The sequence below is a fragment of the Chiloscyllium plagiosum genome, unplaced genomic scaffold, assembly GCF_037043375.1.
Source record: "Chiloscyllium plagiosum isolate Xiang-an unplaced genomic scaffold, Cpla_swu_hap1 HiC_scaffold_8, whole genome shotgun sequence".
NCBI classification, from domain to species: domain Eukaryota; kingdom Metazoa; phylum Chordata; class Chondrichthyes; order Orectolobiformes; family Hemiscylliidae; genus Chiloscyllium; species Chiloscyllium plagiosum.
Genome location: NW_028270146.1, coordinates 90,375,754 through 90,394,160, shown reverse-complemented (window position 1 = coordinate 90,394,160; position 18,407 = coordinate 90,375,754). Strand labels below are relative to the sequence as shown.

General features: G+C 44.0%; 1 protein-coding gene across 3 annotated transcripts in view; it reads right to left on the bottom strand.

Annotated features, from left to right (window-relative positions):
* Positions 1-19: 19 nt before the first annotated feature.
* Positions 20-18,407, bottom strand: part of LOC122553807 (C-type lectin domain family 18 member A-like) — a 44,451-nt gene continuing 26,063 nt past the window's right edge. Inside the window, exons 5-12 of one of the 3 annotated variants that reach the window (XM_043698158.2) lie at positions 16,857-16,978; positions 14,269-14,337; positions 13,163-13,255; positions 8,664-8,770; positions 7,873-8,002; positions 6,048-6,144; positions 5,678-5,769; positions 20-4,331 (exon numbers count right to left, since the gene is read on the bottom strand). In XM_043698158.2, coding sequence (XP_043554093.1) covers positions 4,303-4,331; positions 5,678-5,769; positions 6,048-6,144; positions 7,873-8,002; positions 8,664-8,770; positions 13,163-13,255; positions 14,269-14,337; positions 16,857-16,978 — 739 coding nt within the window. In that variant the 3' untranslated portion in view covers positions 20-4,302. Of the gene's footprint in view, positions 4,332-5,677; positions 5,770-6,047; positions 6,145-7,872; positions 8,003-8,663; positions 8,771-13,162; positions 13,256-14,229; positions 14,338-16,856; positions 16,979-18,407 lie in introns of all 3 variants that reach the window. The other 2 variants (XM_043698157.2, XM_087990095.1) reach the window with 2 other exon arrangements.

Sequence of the window (18,407 nt, the reverse complement as noted above, 5' to 3'; positions counted from 1 at the left end):
AGCCCAACTCCAGCCCTCCACTCCCAGTGCAGTACTGGTGGATTGCTGTACTGGGGGAGGTACCATTTTTCAGGTGATATACTCGAAGGAGGCCCAGCCTACCCAGTTGGCTGGATGTTAAAAGATCCCATGGCTCTATTTCAAAAGAAAATAGCAGGAAGTATTGCATGTGCTCCTATTTATCGCAGCTACTAGTAAAAGTAAATTCCACGTCATTGTGGGAATTGCTATTTGTGGGATCTTGCTTTGTAAACTGGCTGCTGTGTTTCTTTCATTGCTGCAGTGGCTCATTCCAAACATAGTTCATCGGCTGTACAGGGCTTTTGGGGCAGCCAGAGAGCGTATGAATTACTATCGAATTACCAGAAATGTAATCAATTACATGATTGTTGAAAGTCAGATCCGCGTGAGGGAGGAAATGTAGAACATTCAGGAACAGAGAGCTCTGACAAGTCAACCAACTGAAGATGGTGACCCTGCAGGAAGGCAGCAAATGCCTAACAGCAGGATTCTGGCAGTCAGTAAATTGACTAGTCCACAGAGCAAGTTGGGAGACTGAGTTGAATTTCTGCCCTATGCTGTGGGAACAAATTTAATCCTTGACGGATGATTGGGTCCACAGCATTGCTGGAGCCAACTATGTGTGTTTGAAAAAAAATTATAAAGTCAGCCAAGATCTGACTTCACCTTCTGATCGTTACCCTGTGACACCCTGCCACCCTGACGTTTCTGATTTCTGCCAAGTTCCTATTTCAGCAGAAAGTCCTGCTCCTGTGTCCCAATCACAAATGCACCTCTCAGCTTGCTGGAGATCAAACGCTGGAGCCTGGTAACAGGAAGGCAAAACAGCTGAGAACAGGGACATGGCCTGGCATCATTCTATGTGGTGAGCTGGACTCAGTACCACATTATTGGAAGATAGCAGCTCACCTAGTGCAGGCTTACCCTACATTTCAAGTCTCAGATGGACACATTAGCGGTAAATGTCATGAGCTGGGTTTGTGTAACAGCTGGCATCTCTGTGGTCCAACTGTGAGGTTGAGGGTTAGGTGGAGGGCATTGTTCTGGATGTAATCACCCCTAACAGGTCATTCTGCTATAATGTGCGTTTGCTTAATGTAAAGTCGCTACAACCTGATGACGAATTGGGGACACTGTTTCTATAGCATGAACTTTTAAAGTGTGTACTGGTTATAACCTGATTCTAGTCCCATTAACAGTGGTGCTATTATGCAATTTTCTTATAATACGGATTGCACAAGAATGGAGCTAATGCATTATAGCAGAATTGACTGCACCTTGAGCGTATGCAACCGGGGAGAGAAAGTAGATTGGGTGATTGCCAGGTAAGGAAGGAGTCCCCTGAGTGTATCCCATTCTCTAACAGGTAGTCTGTTGTAAATAACCATGTGCTGGTGGCTACATTTGCTGATGACACAAAGATAGGTAGCAAGTTCAGTGGTGAAGAGGACGTAAGGAACCTACAAAGGGATGTGGGTGGACCAAGTGAGTGCGCAAAGATCTGGTGAATGGAGTCCAATGTGAGAAAGTGAACTCGCCCATTTTGGTAGAAAGAAATATTTTACCTAAATGACGAGAGTAAACCGGGATTTGATAGTCCCAGTGCATTAAACACAGACGTTTAGTAAATAGCTTTCCTGATTATTTGGTAAACCTAATAGAAATGTTATGTTTTATTGCAAGGGGAAATGAGGACAAAGGTAAGGAGGGTTTTGCTTCCATTACAGAGCACTAGTGAAACCACATTGGAGTACTGAATACAGTATCGATCACTGTACATAAAATCCCTATATTATGGAAGCAGGCCACTTGTCCCATCGAGTCCACATTGGCCATCTGAAGAGCATCCCGCCCAGATCCTCATCTCTCTCCATTTCCCCTGGCTAATCCACCTAGCTTGCATATCCCTAGACACTATGAACAATTTAGCATAGGCAATCTACCTTACCTGCACATCTTTGGACTGTGGGAGGATAGCCCCACATAGACATGGAGATAATGTGCAAAGTCCATACAAACAGTTACTTGAGGATGGAATAGAACCTGGGTTCCTGTGCTACGAGATACCGGTGCTAACTGCTGAGCCACCATGCTGCCCTATGCTGCTATGTACAGAGGAATGTTGGAAGCAGTTCAGAGAAGGTTCACTAGGATAATACCTATGATGAGTGGATTGCCTTGTGAAGAAAGTCTACACATGCTAGGCCTGTGTTTTCTGGAGCTTAGAATAGTAAGAGGTGACTTAACTGAAATAGCTAAGATCCTGAGGGAACTTGACCAGGTCAGTGTTGAAATGGTGTGCTCTCTAGTGCCAGAATCTGGAACTGAGAGCCATAGTTTAAAAAAGTAAGGGGTTAGCCATTTAAAACAGAGATGAGGCTTATCGGTCTTTAGATTTCTCATCCTTAAAAGGAAATATTTTTAAGGCAGATGAAAGATTACTGGGGATGTGCAGGAATGTAGGGTTGAGGTTAAAATCAAAACAGCCATGATCTTATTGAACAGTGGAGCTGACTGGCCTACTGTTGTTCCTTGTTTGTATGTTCAATGATGCAGAGATTTCATTGAGGCTTTCAAAATCATGATGGATCAGGACAGAATAGATGGGGAGAAATTGTTCTCGTTGGCAGAATGTTTGAGAACCAAAGGGTATAAGATGAACAGCAAATGAGCCCAGTGATTTCATGAGAAAAACCTTTTCATGCATTGGTTCAGAACTGGAATGTTCTGCATGAGAGTGTGGTAGAGGTGTGGTATCGAAATGGACTTGAATAAACACATGAAAGAAGTTTAAGTGACAGGGCTATGTGGAAAGGTCAAAGGAATGAGATGGGCCAAGTTGATCTTGCATAGAGTTGGCACAGACAAAATGGGCTGAATGGCCATCCATGCTATAATCATTCTATGACATTCCCCAGCTAGAAGGAGACATCAGGGGCCAATACAGATTAATGAATGCAGTGTTGGTGGGTCTGGAATTGGACTTGCTAATAATCTGTATCGTAAAGAGATTTGGGAAGAAGAGTTTACGAAAGAAGGTTCAATGTGGCGAAGGAAGATGGAGGTATTCAGAAGTGGAATTTCAGCATTTCCATCATTATTCAGATGTTGTAAGTGGATTTAAGAGGGAATTATGTACCATTCTGGAGGGAGAGAGGAGAAGGAGCCTGGAGGAGAAGGCCAGTTGGCTGGGATTGACCTCAGACAATGTTGGTCCTAGTGAAACTTTCCTGTTTGTCACACTGGGAGGCCCTGGGGAAAGAGGACATCCATTTTGGCTGAAAAATACACTTCAGCTTTGGCAGAGACTTCCAGATGTGAATGCCACTCATCCTACTTTTAATGTTGAGCTAATTAGTTGGTAACATTTGAACATGTTTATTTGACCTTTAACCAGGCAGTTTTACTACAGCTGGTTACACTACATGGAGTTTTGTTCAGCTTATACAATGGCAGGTTGCTACAGACTTCCTAATCAGTGATAACACTACCCTTTTTATATTAGCACCAAGTGAGTGTTGAGAACTGTAATTGTACTCACAATGCAGCCAGAAGGTGAAAGCACACACACACACTTACATGTACACATACAGTCACTTGTATACACACACAGACACATGTACAAAGACTCACATGCACGTACAGGTACACACACACAATCGCACATACCACACATGTACACACGACTGCATTCACACACCTTGAACAAAGCAATGCAGTGAGGAGGCAGGCATGTCATCTGAAAGGTACATAATTATAACTTATCTGCCTGCCAACATGGCGCATTTATTCGTTTTTATTGCTGCACCCTCTGGGGGAATGGCTCTGAGCAGTTCAGCGGCTTGTCGTGCAGGGAATCATAAAACACTAACTCCCCACCACCCAACCCAACACTGAGTGGTGAGGTATTCCTCAGAGTGAGCAGTACTATGACCTTTGATATTTCTTTGTCGTGGAAGCACCAAGGAGAAGACTCCAGACCCTTTGAACCAATTCCCTTAGTGTCCAGAAGTCCAGGAACTTGAGAACAATTCTTCTTTGCCTTGTTTGAATGCAGGGTCTCTGTGTTATAACAAAGGACTTACATTTCAAGGGCACACTACTTTCCTACTGTCAGGATGGCCAGAACTGTGCTGGTTGGCCACGAAACTGACCCTGGCCTTTGCTCGGACTCAGTGCCTACGATCCCCGATTCCTAATCTATTGCGGTGGCTAGTTCAGTTCATTTACAAATCGACACTTGTTTCACATCTCTCCGTGGAAACACAATTGACATCCCATTCATGCCCACTGTGCAACGTGCTTCTCACCTGAAAATAGAAGAGATTATCTTATTAAGTTCCTTGTCTGTAAAAACCACACTCCTCACACCCCAAGTAGCCATCCAGGTTGGGCAGTGTATGTGACCAACACAGCACATCCCTTTCTGTGTCAAGAAGATTGTCAGCCCTGTCTCAGTGGGTACCGCGGATTATTTTATAAATATTCAAGACAACAGTTTCAGCCTTGGCTTCATATCTCAGCCGAAAGATGGTTGTTCTGACCGTGTAACATTCCCTTGGTACTGACACTGGCATTGTCAACTAGAATTGGAGCGTCGGAGGCTGAGAAGTGACCTTACAGAGCTTTTATAAAATCATGAGGGGCATGGCTAGGGTGAATAGCCAAGGCCTTATCCCCAGGATAGAGGAGTGCAAAACTAGAGGGTAAAGGTTTAAGATGAAAGGGAAACATTTAAAAGTGATTTAAGGGGCAACTTTTCCATGCAGAGTGGTACGTGTATGCAATGAGCTGCCAGAGGAAGTGGTGGAAGCTGGTACAATTACAGCATTTAATAGACATCTGGATGGGTACATGAATAAGAAAGGGTTAGAGGAAAATGGCCCAGATGTTGACAAATCGGACGAGATTAATTTAGGACTCATTGGACCGACGGGTCTGTTTCCGTGCTGTAACATCTCTCTGACTCTATAATGGTGGGCTTGGATCTCTGGAATGGGATGTGAACTCACAATGTTCTGCCTGAGAGATGTGATGTACTGGCTTCTGAGGAGCAGGTACATGGGAACACCAGCACTTGCTAGTTCCCCTCCAAGCCAATCACATGACTTGGAACTACTTCCCTGTCACTGGGTCAAAATCCTCCCCAACGCCACAGTGGCTGTCCCCACACACTGAGGCTGCAGCAGTTCAACAAGATGGCTCATCACCATCTTCTCGTGGACAGTTAGGGATGAGCAATAAATTCTGACCCAGCCAGTGAAGCTCATTTCCCATGAATTAATAAATAAATACTAAATGGCAGACTATTGCACCCATTTATTTTCCACACTCATTGATTTAGCCAGCGAGGGCCAATACTGTGAGCAGAGAGAAGAGATGGCAGCTTAGTAATATATGTCACCAGCATTCTATGTCTCACAAAGTGACATAGTGTTTGAAAATCAGATGGCGTTAGGAGCAAAAACATGTACAACAAAAACTTTGATGTGAGAGTCAGGGAGCATTGGGGACTGGCCCAAGTGTCCAACTCCGATGACACGGGCACTGCCTTCAATATGTTGTAGTCTCATCATTGCCACCCAACCATTGCTTGGTTACTCCTTTAGTTCTCCAGCCAGTACCTAACATACTTCAGTAAAGGAATGGTACTCACTGAACTGGCAGATGTATCGGTTGCGCGTCTTGCAACGCTGATCATTCCAGTTGAAAGCACTTGAAACTTGCAACTCGACACAGTTTCCAAAACTGGAACAAAAAAAAGGAAGCCCAGTGAGTGAAACGATGACAAGCTGAGGGGGTACACATTGTGCATGTCTCCCATACATTTTTAGCAGGGAGGTTCATTTCCACTGGTACCAGAATATGGTACTATTTTTCTGGTTTGGTGCTAATTAGTTAACACTGTTGATGTCACAAAGTTATGCCATCATGCTGAAGGTTCTAGAGGTTCCATATGAATTTTGTATATTATATGTGTATTAATTATCTGAGCAAGGAATGTGTCTTAGCCCATCCTGACTTACCCCTGATTATCTGGCTGTCCAAAAGCAAAACTGTAAAAAGTGGGAAGTTCCCCAGAGTCCCAACGGAATGAATCTCTCGACATTTTGTATGTTAAGCCTGAAAACAATAAAAAGAGCCAATTAAGCTAAAATAATTACATCTACAGTGATTTATCCATCTTAATCCCATTATAACCATACCCCGTGTTTTTACTGATGTTAGTCCAGCCCCTTCACACTGTCACTCAGTAACCCCTCTCCCCCAGCACCTTGTGTTACTGACTGTATCTCTCCTGATGTTAATCCAGCTCCCTCACACTGTCACTCAGTAACCCCTCTCCCCCAGCACCCTGTGTTTCTGACTGTATCTCTCCTGATGTTAATCCAGCTCCCTCACACTGTCACTCAGTAATCCCTTTCCCCGAGCACTTTGTGTTACTGACTCTATCTCTTCTGATGTTATTGCAGCTCCCTCACACAGTCACTCAGTAACCCCTCTCCCCCAGCACCTTGTGTTACTGACTGTATCTGTCCTGATGTTAATCCAGCTCCCTCACACTGTCACTCAGTAACCCCTCTCCCCCAGCATCCTGCATTACTGACTGTATCTCTCCTGATGTTAATCCAGCTCACTCACACTGTCACTCAGTAACCCCTCTCCCCCAGCACCTTGTGTTACTGACTGTATTTCTCCTGATGTTAATGCAGCTCCCTCACACTGTCACTCAGTAACCCCTCTCCCCCAGCATCCTGTATTACTGACTGTATCTCTCCTGATGTTAATCCAGCTCACTCACACAGTCACTCAGTAACCCCTCTCCCCCAGTACCTTGTGTTACTGACTGTATCTCTCCTGATGTTAATCCAGCTCCCTCACAATGTCACTCAGTAACCCCTCCCCCCAGCACCTTGTGTTACTGACTGTATCTCTCCTGATGTTAATCCAGCTCCCTCACACTGTCACTCAGTAACCCCTCTCCCCCAGCACCCTGTATTACTGACAGTAATCTCCTGATGTTAATCCAGCTCCCTCACACTGTCACTCGGTAACCCCTCTCCCCTAGCACCTTGTGTTACTGACTGTATCTCTCCTGATGTTAATCCAGCTCCCTCACACTGTCACTCAGTAACCCCTTTCCCCGAGCACTTTGTGTTACTGACTCTATCTCTTCTGATGTTAATGCAGCTCCCTCACAATGTCACTCAGTAACCCCTCTCCACCAGCACCGTGTTACTGACTGTATCTCTCCTGATGTTAATCCAGCTCCCTCACACTGTCACTCAGTAACCCCTCTCCCCCCAGCATCCTGTGTTACTGACTGTATTTCTCCCGATATTAATCTAGCTGCTTCACAATGTCACTCAGTAACCCCTCTCCCCCCAGCCTCCTGTGCTACTGACTGTATCTCTCCTGATGTTAATCCAGCTCCTTCACAATGTCACTCAGTAACCCCTCTCCCCCCAGCATCCTGTGTTACTGACTGTATTTCTCCTGATATTAATCTAGCTCCTTCACACTGTCACTCAGTAACCCCATTCCTGCAGCACCCTGTGTTACTGACTGTATCTCTCCTGATGTTAATCCAGCTCCCTCACCCTGTCACTCAGTAACCCCTCTACCCCAGCATCCTGTGTTACTGACTGTATTACTCCAAGTTTTAATCCAGCTCCCTCACACTTCACTCAGTAACCCCCCTCCACCAGCACCCTGTGTATTTCTCCTAATGTTAATCCAGCTCCCTCACACTAGGGCGTAGAGTGACTATAACTCACTGAGAGTGAAATGAAGCCAACACAAAGATTATTAATGGATAGAGAATGTTATGGATTAAACACAACAGCTCACCGATCCAGAAGTTGCGAGTTTCAAAGTCTGGGTCAGTCACCTCATTTGTAGTCTCTAACTGGCTAAGGTAAAAAGCCAAAATATCTTGCACCTTCTGGTTTTTAATTTGTGCTAAAATCCCACCTCGCTCCTGAAGAAAAACAATGAGACCAAAGATTAATCCACAAAGATGTCACAGCAAATAAGTCAGACTTGGAACACTGCTGCTGAAATTGACTGGTTTTTCTATACTGTATATCGGAGTCACTAGTCTGAGAATCTATTCTCTTTACAAATAATGTGTGTTCACTCTTGGCTTCAATTTTCCTTTTGAGCATGCAAGCTGATGGATGCTATGCAACATTCATGCCATCTATTCCATGGCACTATGGTTCAGCTTAAATATAGAGTAATGCTCCCTGTGATACAGAATCCCTACATTGGGGAAGCAGGCCATTCAACTCATTGCATTCACACCAATGTTCCAAATAGCATCTCCAAACCTACCTCCTATCCCTGTGACCCAAAATTTCCTATGGCTAATCCACCTAGCCTCCGTATCCATGCACATTATGGTCAATTTAGCATGGCTAGTCCACCTAACCTGCACATCTTTGGACTGTAGGAGGAAACTGGAGCAGCCAGACGAAACCCACGCAGAACGTGAAAACTCTAGGCAGACTGAGGCTGGGATTGAACCCAGGGTCCTTGGTGCTGTGAGGCAGCAGTGCTAACCACTGAGCCACCGTGGCACCTAGAATTGGAAGCCTGAGAAACTTCAAAGGCAAGGCTTGCCTGGTTTGTTCTGTTACCTGACATTCGTTCTTGGCTCCATAATATGTGTCGGCTTCAGGAGAGACCATAAAGCAATCCCCATCAATCTGGATATCACAGGTATGAAATGGAAACTCCATCTTTTCTGGGAACGAAAAGTTACGCAAGAGTTAGGAGTTAGAACAGCTACCGGGAAAGAGCAAGGCTGAGTCATACAGTTCTTTCAAAGAGCCAGCACGGCATGGTGGGCCAAACAGTCACCTTTGTGCCTGTATGACTGTATATGATCAGGGATCTTGGATTTTAATCACACACAACACAGAGACAAAGAATGTGTGAAAATGCATTGCCCTCACCATCAGAAAACAGGGATCATATACTAGGACATATCTCTTTATAGGTCTGCTAGACAGCTCCTTAGATCCTAATAACCTTCCAGTTTCACTGTTTCTTGTTAAAATTGTGCCTTTCCCAAATGGGTTAACATCTTACGTTAGGTTTGTCAGAAGAAACTTTTACAGAGATCTTTTGCAGAGTCAAGACAGGCATGGTTTGGCAATGACCTTTTGATCATGACATTATTTCCAGCACAGGTGAAGGCCATCTGGTCCACTGAACCCCTGCTAGCTTCTCATGAAACAATTCACCAGGCCCACTCCTCCATCTCTCTCCCCAAAGCCTGTGAGATTTAATTCCCTTCAGCGTCCATCCAACTCCCTTTTGAAATCACAGTTTCCAGTTGCACAACCTTCATAAATAGTAATTTCCTCGTCATTACTGCTCACTGCATAAAAAGACCATCTTGCTCAGCTTCCCACTACACCTCCTGCCCATAACATTTAATCCAGCCCCTAGATATTGGGTAAAGTTCTGAACAGCCTCTTTCTTGTCCATCTTCCAGCAGCTGGACTGTGCTTTAAGATAACAGGCTCTAAATTCCAGAATGGCCTCTATTAATCTCTTTAGGAGAAAGTGAGGACTGCAGATGCTGGAGATCAGAGTTCAGAGTTTGGCGCTGGAAAAGCACAGCAGGTCAGGCAACACCTGAGGAGCAGGAAAATCGACATTTCGGACAAAGGCCCTTCATCCTGATGAAGGGCTTTGCCCGAAATGTCGATTCCCGTTCTCCATTAACCCCTTTGCCTTTCTTCGCTCTCTATTCCATTTTGATTTGATTTGACTTATGACTGTCTTGTGTGCCGAAGTACAGTGAAAAGTATTGTCTTACATGCTTTACAGGCAGATCGTACTCTACAAGCACTTCAGGGTAACAGAACAGAGTTTAGGATACAGTGTTACAGCTGCCAAGAAGGTGCAGAGAGAGATTATCATTAAAGAGGTCTATTCAAAAGTTTGATTACAGCAGGGAAGGAGGCGTTCTTAAACGTATTTGTATGTATATATAAACGTTTACATCTTCTGTCCAATGGAAGAGGGTGGAAGGAAGTATAGTTGAGGTGGGAGGGGTGTTTGATTATGTTGGTTGCTTTCCCGAGGCAGTAGGGAGTATAGATGGACTCAATGGCCGGGAGGCTGGTTTGCATGATAGATTCCTCAAGATGCACCTCTCGGGCTGAGCTTCCAGGCACATTCCCTGATATCCTTTATTGTCAAAAACACATTTGTGATGTAATTTGGGATGTGATACCGCTGTAAATTTGGTACATAAATGCAAACTGTTGTTGTTTTCTGTAAAGTTCCAATCTGTTTCCAAATGCTTTTGAATAGATATTGGCTGATGCCAATGATTAGCCAATAGGGTAGGAAACAAATTGCGCTCAGAAAGCTATTTAGTATCACAATGATTGGAAGTTCTCTTTGAGCATGCTCTCTACAGGCAGATTTATATACTGCCTTCAGGGCTCTTGTAGTGCAGTCCTACCTCTGGGATAGGAGACCAGAGATAAAGTCCCATCTGCTCCACTGGTACGCCATGAGATGTCTGAACTGGTTGATGAAAACCGTGGGCGGCACGGTGGCACAGTGGTTAGCACTGCTGCCTCACAGCGCCAGAGACCCAGGTTCAATTCCCGCCTCAGGCGACTGACTGTGTGGAGTTTGCACATTCTCCCCGTGTCTGTGTGGGTTTCCTCTGGGTGCTCCGGTTTCCTCCCACAGATGTGCAGATCAGGTGAATTGGCCATGCTACGTTGCCTGTAGTGTTAGGTAAGGGGTAAATGTAGGGGTATGGGTGGGTTGTGCTTCGGCGGGGCAGTGTGGACTTGTTGGGCCGAAGGGCCTGTTTCCACACTGTAAGTAATCTAATCTAAACATATCTAAAAATATGTATTGCCTGAGCTCAACTGAAGCTGTAGTCACTATTGCTCTCTGAGAGCCTCTACTGGCAACTAACTGACACTGCAATGGAGCAGCACAATGGGGATTTGCTGGATGTTGAGTGGAAACTGCATATCTTTGTCTGCAGTCTACAGGAAGCTCCTCATTTCAATCTTTGGTCTTAGTAGTTCTGTAGTTGCTGACGTGTCAGAAGCATGTACAGCTTCTTCCTTAAGAAGGTCAAAATATTGGTCTGAATCTTCTGATGCCAAAAACAAATGCCAAGTACAAACAACCAGAGGGATGTCCTGAATTTGCACACGTGCAGATTTTACCTGAAACACTTAAATTCTGACTGGCAGAATTACAGTTCCCAGGGTCTTTGGCGAATGTACCCAACAGTGACATTGACATCACGGCAAAACGTATCCAGAAACCCACCCCAGGATTTACATACCTGCCGTTGGTCACAGGTAGAATATCTGGGTTGGCAAAAAGCCTAACAGTGGGAAGACCTAACCATTGACCTTTTTCCAAATATCTCTCATGCGCCTGTCTCGATGGGCGACTCAAATATTGGTGTTTCAGTTTTCCATCGGGAAGAAAATGACATTGCATCTATGGTCCTCAAAACTTTCCCACCTCTGTGGTTTTCCTCACCTCTTGCGCACTGAAAATTAATTAACAGAGAATGATTGACACAATTGGTCACCAACTCAACGACCATTGAACCAGCTGCCATCAGGTTGGTAGAGAACAGGATGGATGTTGAGCCTGTTCTCCTGCAGACATTTCAACATTCCTATTCTTCTCAACAACGACAACAGCAAAATTAATCTCCACCTAAGTTCAGCTTCTGACTCGCATCATTTATTTAATTTTGTCCTTTCAGGACAACCCATATTTCTCATTCATTGAGAGGACTGAATTGTTTAAATTGTATAAGCGCTGAGGACTGAACAACCAGTTCAGATGGACAGTCAGTGAATTTAATGAGCATTGGAATTTGGAGTCCGGGCAATGTAATGCAATGACTTACCGACTGCTTGACAATACAGTGTGAAAGCATGAATGATCAATTTGTCAGCTCATTTTCAATTCAGACAATTCCCTTCTAGACCTGCCCCAAACCTCGACTCTTCTTAATAAACGTTAAAGAAGTTACACAGCTCCTGACGAGGGGCTAACTCAAACAAAAATAGAAACAGCAATCAAACAGTCAATGGAAATACACAAGATTGCAATGAAAGCGTTTCAAATTGTAATGTCACCTCCACTGGTGATGATGCACCTCAGCCCCTTCTTCACCAATGTCCAAGCTTCATTGACACCTAATCCCCAATCAGTACCTTCAGTAGTCCATATCCCTAATTTCCAACCCTAATCCTAACCCGTAATCCTAACATTAAACCTAGCCTTACTTACTTTGTCAGCCTTCCAGCTCACAAGATAATGGCTTGCGCTAGAATGCTCAACTCTTTGTCAAGTGTGACCTGGTGTGGCTCAGGGAGCCCAATCTGACCCAGCCATGAGTGGAGAAGCTCTGGTTTTCTCTGGGCCCTCTTCTCAACCAGTTTAGGATTTAATTTTTCTTCATTTTTTCCAATGCCCTACCAAACAGTCAGTCTCCAGAGGTCATGCCCATCAGCGATGTCTCCTAGTGTCAGTGCTGATGTCTGCCAGCTTTATATTTTGCTTGCAGTATCCTTGTGGCAGAGGGACAGTCATTCCTTACTCAGTTCACTGTACAGAAGTTTTTGGCTATACAGCTGGTTGGGTCCAATAGGGATATCATTGACTTAGTAATGGGGTGGCTCAATAATCTTGTTGGAAATAGCAAGACCTTGTCCTGGCAAAAGAGCTGAATGTACCCTTAACTTTAACCTTAAGCTTCTATCCATCCTAATCTTCATGCCTAAACCTATTCTAAAGCCAATCCCAACTTCTAACCGTGAGTATAAACCCTGTGCACAACCTTGACTATTACCTCTGAGTCTCACCTTTAAACTTAGTTTTGAGTCATTGCAATGAGGAGAATCCATCTATGAAAACTTGCCACACTCTGCAACTGTCTCTGTGTCCTTGGCTTTCATATGAATCTGTTGTCACTCACCTTCCTTTTATTATATAAAAAAAGTACTTTACTCCTAAAAAATATCTTTGTACACATACATAGTCACTAAAGCAGTTCAATTCTGTACAGTCATTGCACATGGAGAACAAACATTGGAGTTTGACTTTCCTGCCCATTGTCACTCACCCCCACACAGGGCACCTCCATATCCAACATTGCACATGCAGGAGCACTCTTCTTCTCTATACTTCCCGTGAATGCATTGCACACTGCACCTGACTGGAAAAAAGGACAGGCAGTTTCACAAAGAAAGACAATGTTTAATCTCTTCACAGCTCAATTTGTCCCCGTTACACCACAGAATCCAAGCTCGATAGAATCCCTACATTGTGGAAGCAGGCCATTGGGCCCAGCAAGTCCACACTGTCCCTTCAAAGAGCATCCCCATCCACTTCCACCCACCCCCATAACCCTCCATGTCCCATGGCCAATCCATTTACCCTACATATCCCTGGACACTATGGGAAATTTAGTATGGCCAATCCACCCTAATCAGCACATCTTTGGATTATGGGAGGAAACCAGAGCACCCGGAGGAAACCCACACAGGCACGGGGAGAACGTGCAAACTCCACACAGACAATCGCCCGAGGGTGGAATTGAACCCAGGTCCCTGGCACTGTGAGGCAGTGATGCTAACCACAGAGCCACCGTGCAACTCCATGTGGGATTCAGATACGTCGGAATTGTTATAATTATTCAGATCTCCAAGCAATAGCCTAAGCATTTGCAACCAGCTCCAAAGTGGCTCAGTGGGCAGTGCTCTTTCCTCTCAATCAGGAAAACTGTAGTTAAATTCCCACTCCAGAAAGCAAGATCCAGACTGGTATTCTCAGTGAAGTATTGAGTACGTGCTGCAACATGGGGTGCTTCCTGTTCAACAAGCTGTTGAATTGGGACTACTCTTGCCCTGTCAGGTGGGTATAAAAGTTCCCAAAGCAATATTTGAGAAGAGTACGGCAGGTGTCCTGGACAATATTTAACCTTCATCCAACAATACATGATGTGGCTGATATCATATTGCCGTTTGCAAATGGTCTGTTGTGTTTCCTATATTATATCAGTGACCCCATTTTGCACTTCATTGGCTGCCAGGTACTTTGAGATGTCCTGAGATGGGAAGAAAGCAGTCAGCATAAGTTTGACAGTCCAAGGCGGGTAATGGACCCCAGTTCCTCATTCCTTGCATATACCTTGGCAGTACCTTCCAGTGAATCCTGGTAAACACTCACATCGACACGAGCTCACATTCAGCTGGCCTCTATTACTGCAGCTCATCCGACACGGGTTCCTGGGAACCTCTGGAAGGAAAGGCTTGCATTGATACAGTGTCAGTGCACAGCAGGATCCCAAACATAGAAATGTGCCAACAACTTGATAGTCTCTTTTAGTGGCGCTGGTTGAGGGATAAAAGTCGATTGGTTGTGGGATCATTTGTAACCAATTGAAAAGACTTTGTTTGGGAGTGTAGGGCTTAATGGGGTGAAACTCACCCACAATGGTCTGACTCAGGAATGGAAGTGCTCTCATTGACTTATGGCCAACATTTAAGGCATCTGAGCAAGGAGATTCTAAGGAGAGATAAGGTAAATGGTTATTTCTCTGGCATTAGGTTGGGGAGGTCTGGTGGAATCTAGTTGGTGGAGGATGGAAAATCAGGGTGTGAGTTGCCCCACCATTTCTCAGCTTCCAACACTGAGCCAGTCCAACCAGAGAGCTGTACTCACTCATAATCTCCTGCCAAACAGTGGAGATTCAGCCTGTTTGAACTTATCAAATGCACAAGTGACATTGTGTGGGATGTCTCCTAGCTTAAAACTGTTAAGTGTGACAGGTGAAAACATCATGCCTGAGGGTGGAAATTTCAAGCAGATTTGACTATTGAGGTGGGTAGCTCAAGTAGAGAAATTTCCAGACATGCCAGACTCACCTCAGTTAAAAGTAACACAAAACATGCAATTTTTCATTTGGATCGAGTCAGACGCACTCAAGCAGAGAGTAAGTGTCTATGGGGTGGGGCAGGTTCTGAAACAAGGTATTAGAAGACCTGCCTCTGTTCTCTGCAATTTTGTCCCAATTGTCTTAGGCCATGTTAGGTCCTTCAGCCCTCACTTCTCCATGACCCATACTCTCCATCCCAACTCAATGTTAACTCATGCTCCACAACCCCAATTGACATTGCCCTCCATTTCATCCACATCACTTCCTTAGCCTCTCAATCAGATCCCACCATTAGCTCAAGAGCAATATAGAGATGAAAAAAATATTCTAGCAATCCTAATACAGCTCTCACTTCCACTCACTAGGTACTAAAAATGACTCAAATTCATATAACATCTTCAAAGCTGCTAAATCTCCTTAAGTGATTACTTGCTTAAAAACAACAAACTTCTATTCAGACCCACCTAATCCTTTAGTAGTTTATTCAAATTGTCAATCAAACTATGAACTCAGAACACTCTGCTGAAGTAACTGAAGATTTTGAAATTTAGCAAAGCAATCAATAATGACATAATTATATCCCTTGGGGTAAAATCAACAAAGATCTTTAATGTATCTGCACAATCAGATGTTATGCTTTTTATAACCGAGCCAGTCATTAAAGTAGCAGAGGGATTTAAAAAATAAATTTCACACTGACAGCTACAGCCTTTTCTCTTCAGTTTAAAGCATGGGGAATTTAAAATACATTGGACTATGCTGGTCATGTGGACTCTATCAGTTCTTCAAAAGTGTTTGTATCTACTCCATATATTCATGAATCTCACGCTATAGGGTAATGCCCTCAGCACTGAGTGCAAATGACCCTTCTGAGTGAATCACACCTACCCAGTTGCTGGATCAGAAATGGGTGCAAGGTCAGTATCTGGGTCCTGCTGACCATTCTGTGCAGTTTGCCCGACTCTGAAAATCCGGCCTTTACATTTACCAAGCAATGAGCAATGACTTCAAGTTTAAGGAATGTTGAATGAAGACTTTTAACTGTAGGCAGACCTAGAAATTATTGTTGTTCGTAAGGATTAAGGACTTTGTTCTTTTCTGAACCTTTAATAGTCTATGCAAGCTGAGCAAAAGTGAGGAATGCATATGCTGGAGATTAGAGTTGAACGTGTGTTGCTGGAAAAGCAGAGCAGGTCGGGCAGCGTCTGAGAAGCAGGAGAGTCGATGTTTTGGGCAAAAGCCCTTCATCAGGAATGAGACTGTGAGCTGAGGGGGTGGAGAGATAAATGGGAGAGGGGTGGGGCTGGGGGGAAGGTCGACAAGAGTGCAATAGTAGATGGAGGTGGGGGTAATGGTGATAGGTCGGAGGGGAGGGTGGAGCGGAGAGGTGGGAAGGAAGATGAACAGTTTATGTAAGCTGTCAATCACACCATAACTTAGAACATTGTGTTGAAACAACTCGAGATTTTCAAACTTCCAATCTTCCACCTGCGGTTTTAACCCGACCATATCAAACTGGTTTGGTCCTGTATTACTCTCGCTATGCAGTCGCTTTTAAGGGAAAAAAAACCTATTCATGAGCTGCTGAGTGGCATGAGTTCATTTCTGACGGCCTCTGATAACTTCTCGAAATATTTAGAACCCATTGGCCATTGCATTTCTGAAGATATCACCCACGTATCCATCACTTTACACTGAACCGACATCAGACAAAACAAAATGTCTGTATAAGTAGGTTTGTAATGGTAGAGTTGATGCCAATCTGTGGTTGGGTAATAACAAAGCCTTTACAGAGAGATTTGTCTTAACGGAGGATTGTTACACACAGTGTCAATGGTATGGTATATAAGAAAGTCACTGACTCACTGCAGCTACTCACCGCACAGTCCACCACGGTGATCCCAGGATTTAAAGCAACCTGACATGCGAGAGGTGCAGAGGGAGCATGAAGCCCCTTCCTTATAAGGAATGATGGTTCTTCCATTGATTTCCCAGTTGCCTCTGAAATGCAAACAACGAGACATGAGAATGGACCCCATGCATCCAGACCTGATCTGCATAGTGCAAAACTGAAGCTTTTATACTGTGGTAATACAGCCTGCTGCTGTCCCTACTGCCATTGAGGGGAGAACATCATCTCATCAATCTGACACCCTTTAGATTCACCTCTTGTTTCTAATCTGTGTGTCTATGTGTTGAGTTAGTATTTCTTCTTGTGGTTAGTAATTAGTAAACCCACTCTACCACCACTCTATCCATTTAATCTTTCTCACTTTCCACCATTTGCCATCTCTTTTAAAATTTTGAGGTTTTCTGGTTTTAGGTAAATTTCTAACTGTAAGTGCCACACCAAATCTTTAACTGCATGAAGAACAGGACATTTAAATCCTCAAAAGTAATTCGGCTAGGAATACTGTGACATCCAATGAGGGTATTTCTGTACCGTAGCAAATCAAATCCATGAAAGACTTTGCAGTATCTTTCCTTCTTTTTTCCAAACTGATAATTATCGACTTGGGTTAGTGTGGACTTGTTGGGCCAAATAGCCTGTTTCCACAGTGTAGGGATTCTATAATTCTAATTCTGGATGAGCCCCTAATTTATTGCAACAGATCACTGACGATCTATGACCAGATTTCAGGTGACGTTCTCCAATTAATTACAACTCTAAATGAGGAACCCCAAACTGGCTCCTCTTCTTTATTCACCCATCTCGTCAATTGGTTGCATTAAAAAAAGATCCATTGCCTTGTTTGTACCTTTCTCCCTCACCATAGAGTCATAGTCATAGAGTCATGGAGATGTACAGCACAGAAACATACCCATCAGTCCAACCCGTCCATGCCAACCAGATATCCAAACCTAATCTTGTCCCATTTATCAGCATTTGGCCATATCTCTCTAAAGCCTTCCTATTCATGTACCCATCCAGATGCCTTTAAATGTTGTAATAGTACCAGCCTCCACCACTTCCTTTAATGAGCTTATGCTTTAAAAGGAGCTAATTTAACTTGAAATAACAAAATGTGTGTGTTTATTAATTATTATATGTGGTAAAAAATGCTAACGCAGCACACACATATGCAGATCCAATGTAAGAGGGGAGTCCAAAAGAAATGGCTAAAAGAAAAAGGACACTGATCAGTTACTGAATTGTTCATGAAGAGCAGGTAGTTGAACATTATGGCTGTTGCAGTGTAAGTTACCAATAGCACTGACATTGGTTGGTGAACAACTGGTCTCATGGTACTTGGTTTTGCAGATAGGTTGAGCTTCTGTAGTTCTGCTGCATTTCAATCCTGACTGAGCTGTAACATTCAAGGTGATATTCCTTTGCTGTCCTTTGTTCTTTTTAATTGGTTTGCTGTGGTCAAAGTTACAGAGAGTCTTTGCCTGCAACATAAGGGTAACTAGGAGATAGTGCTTGAAC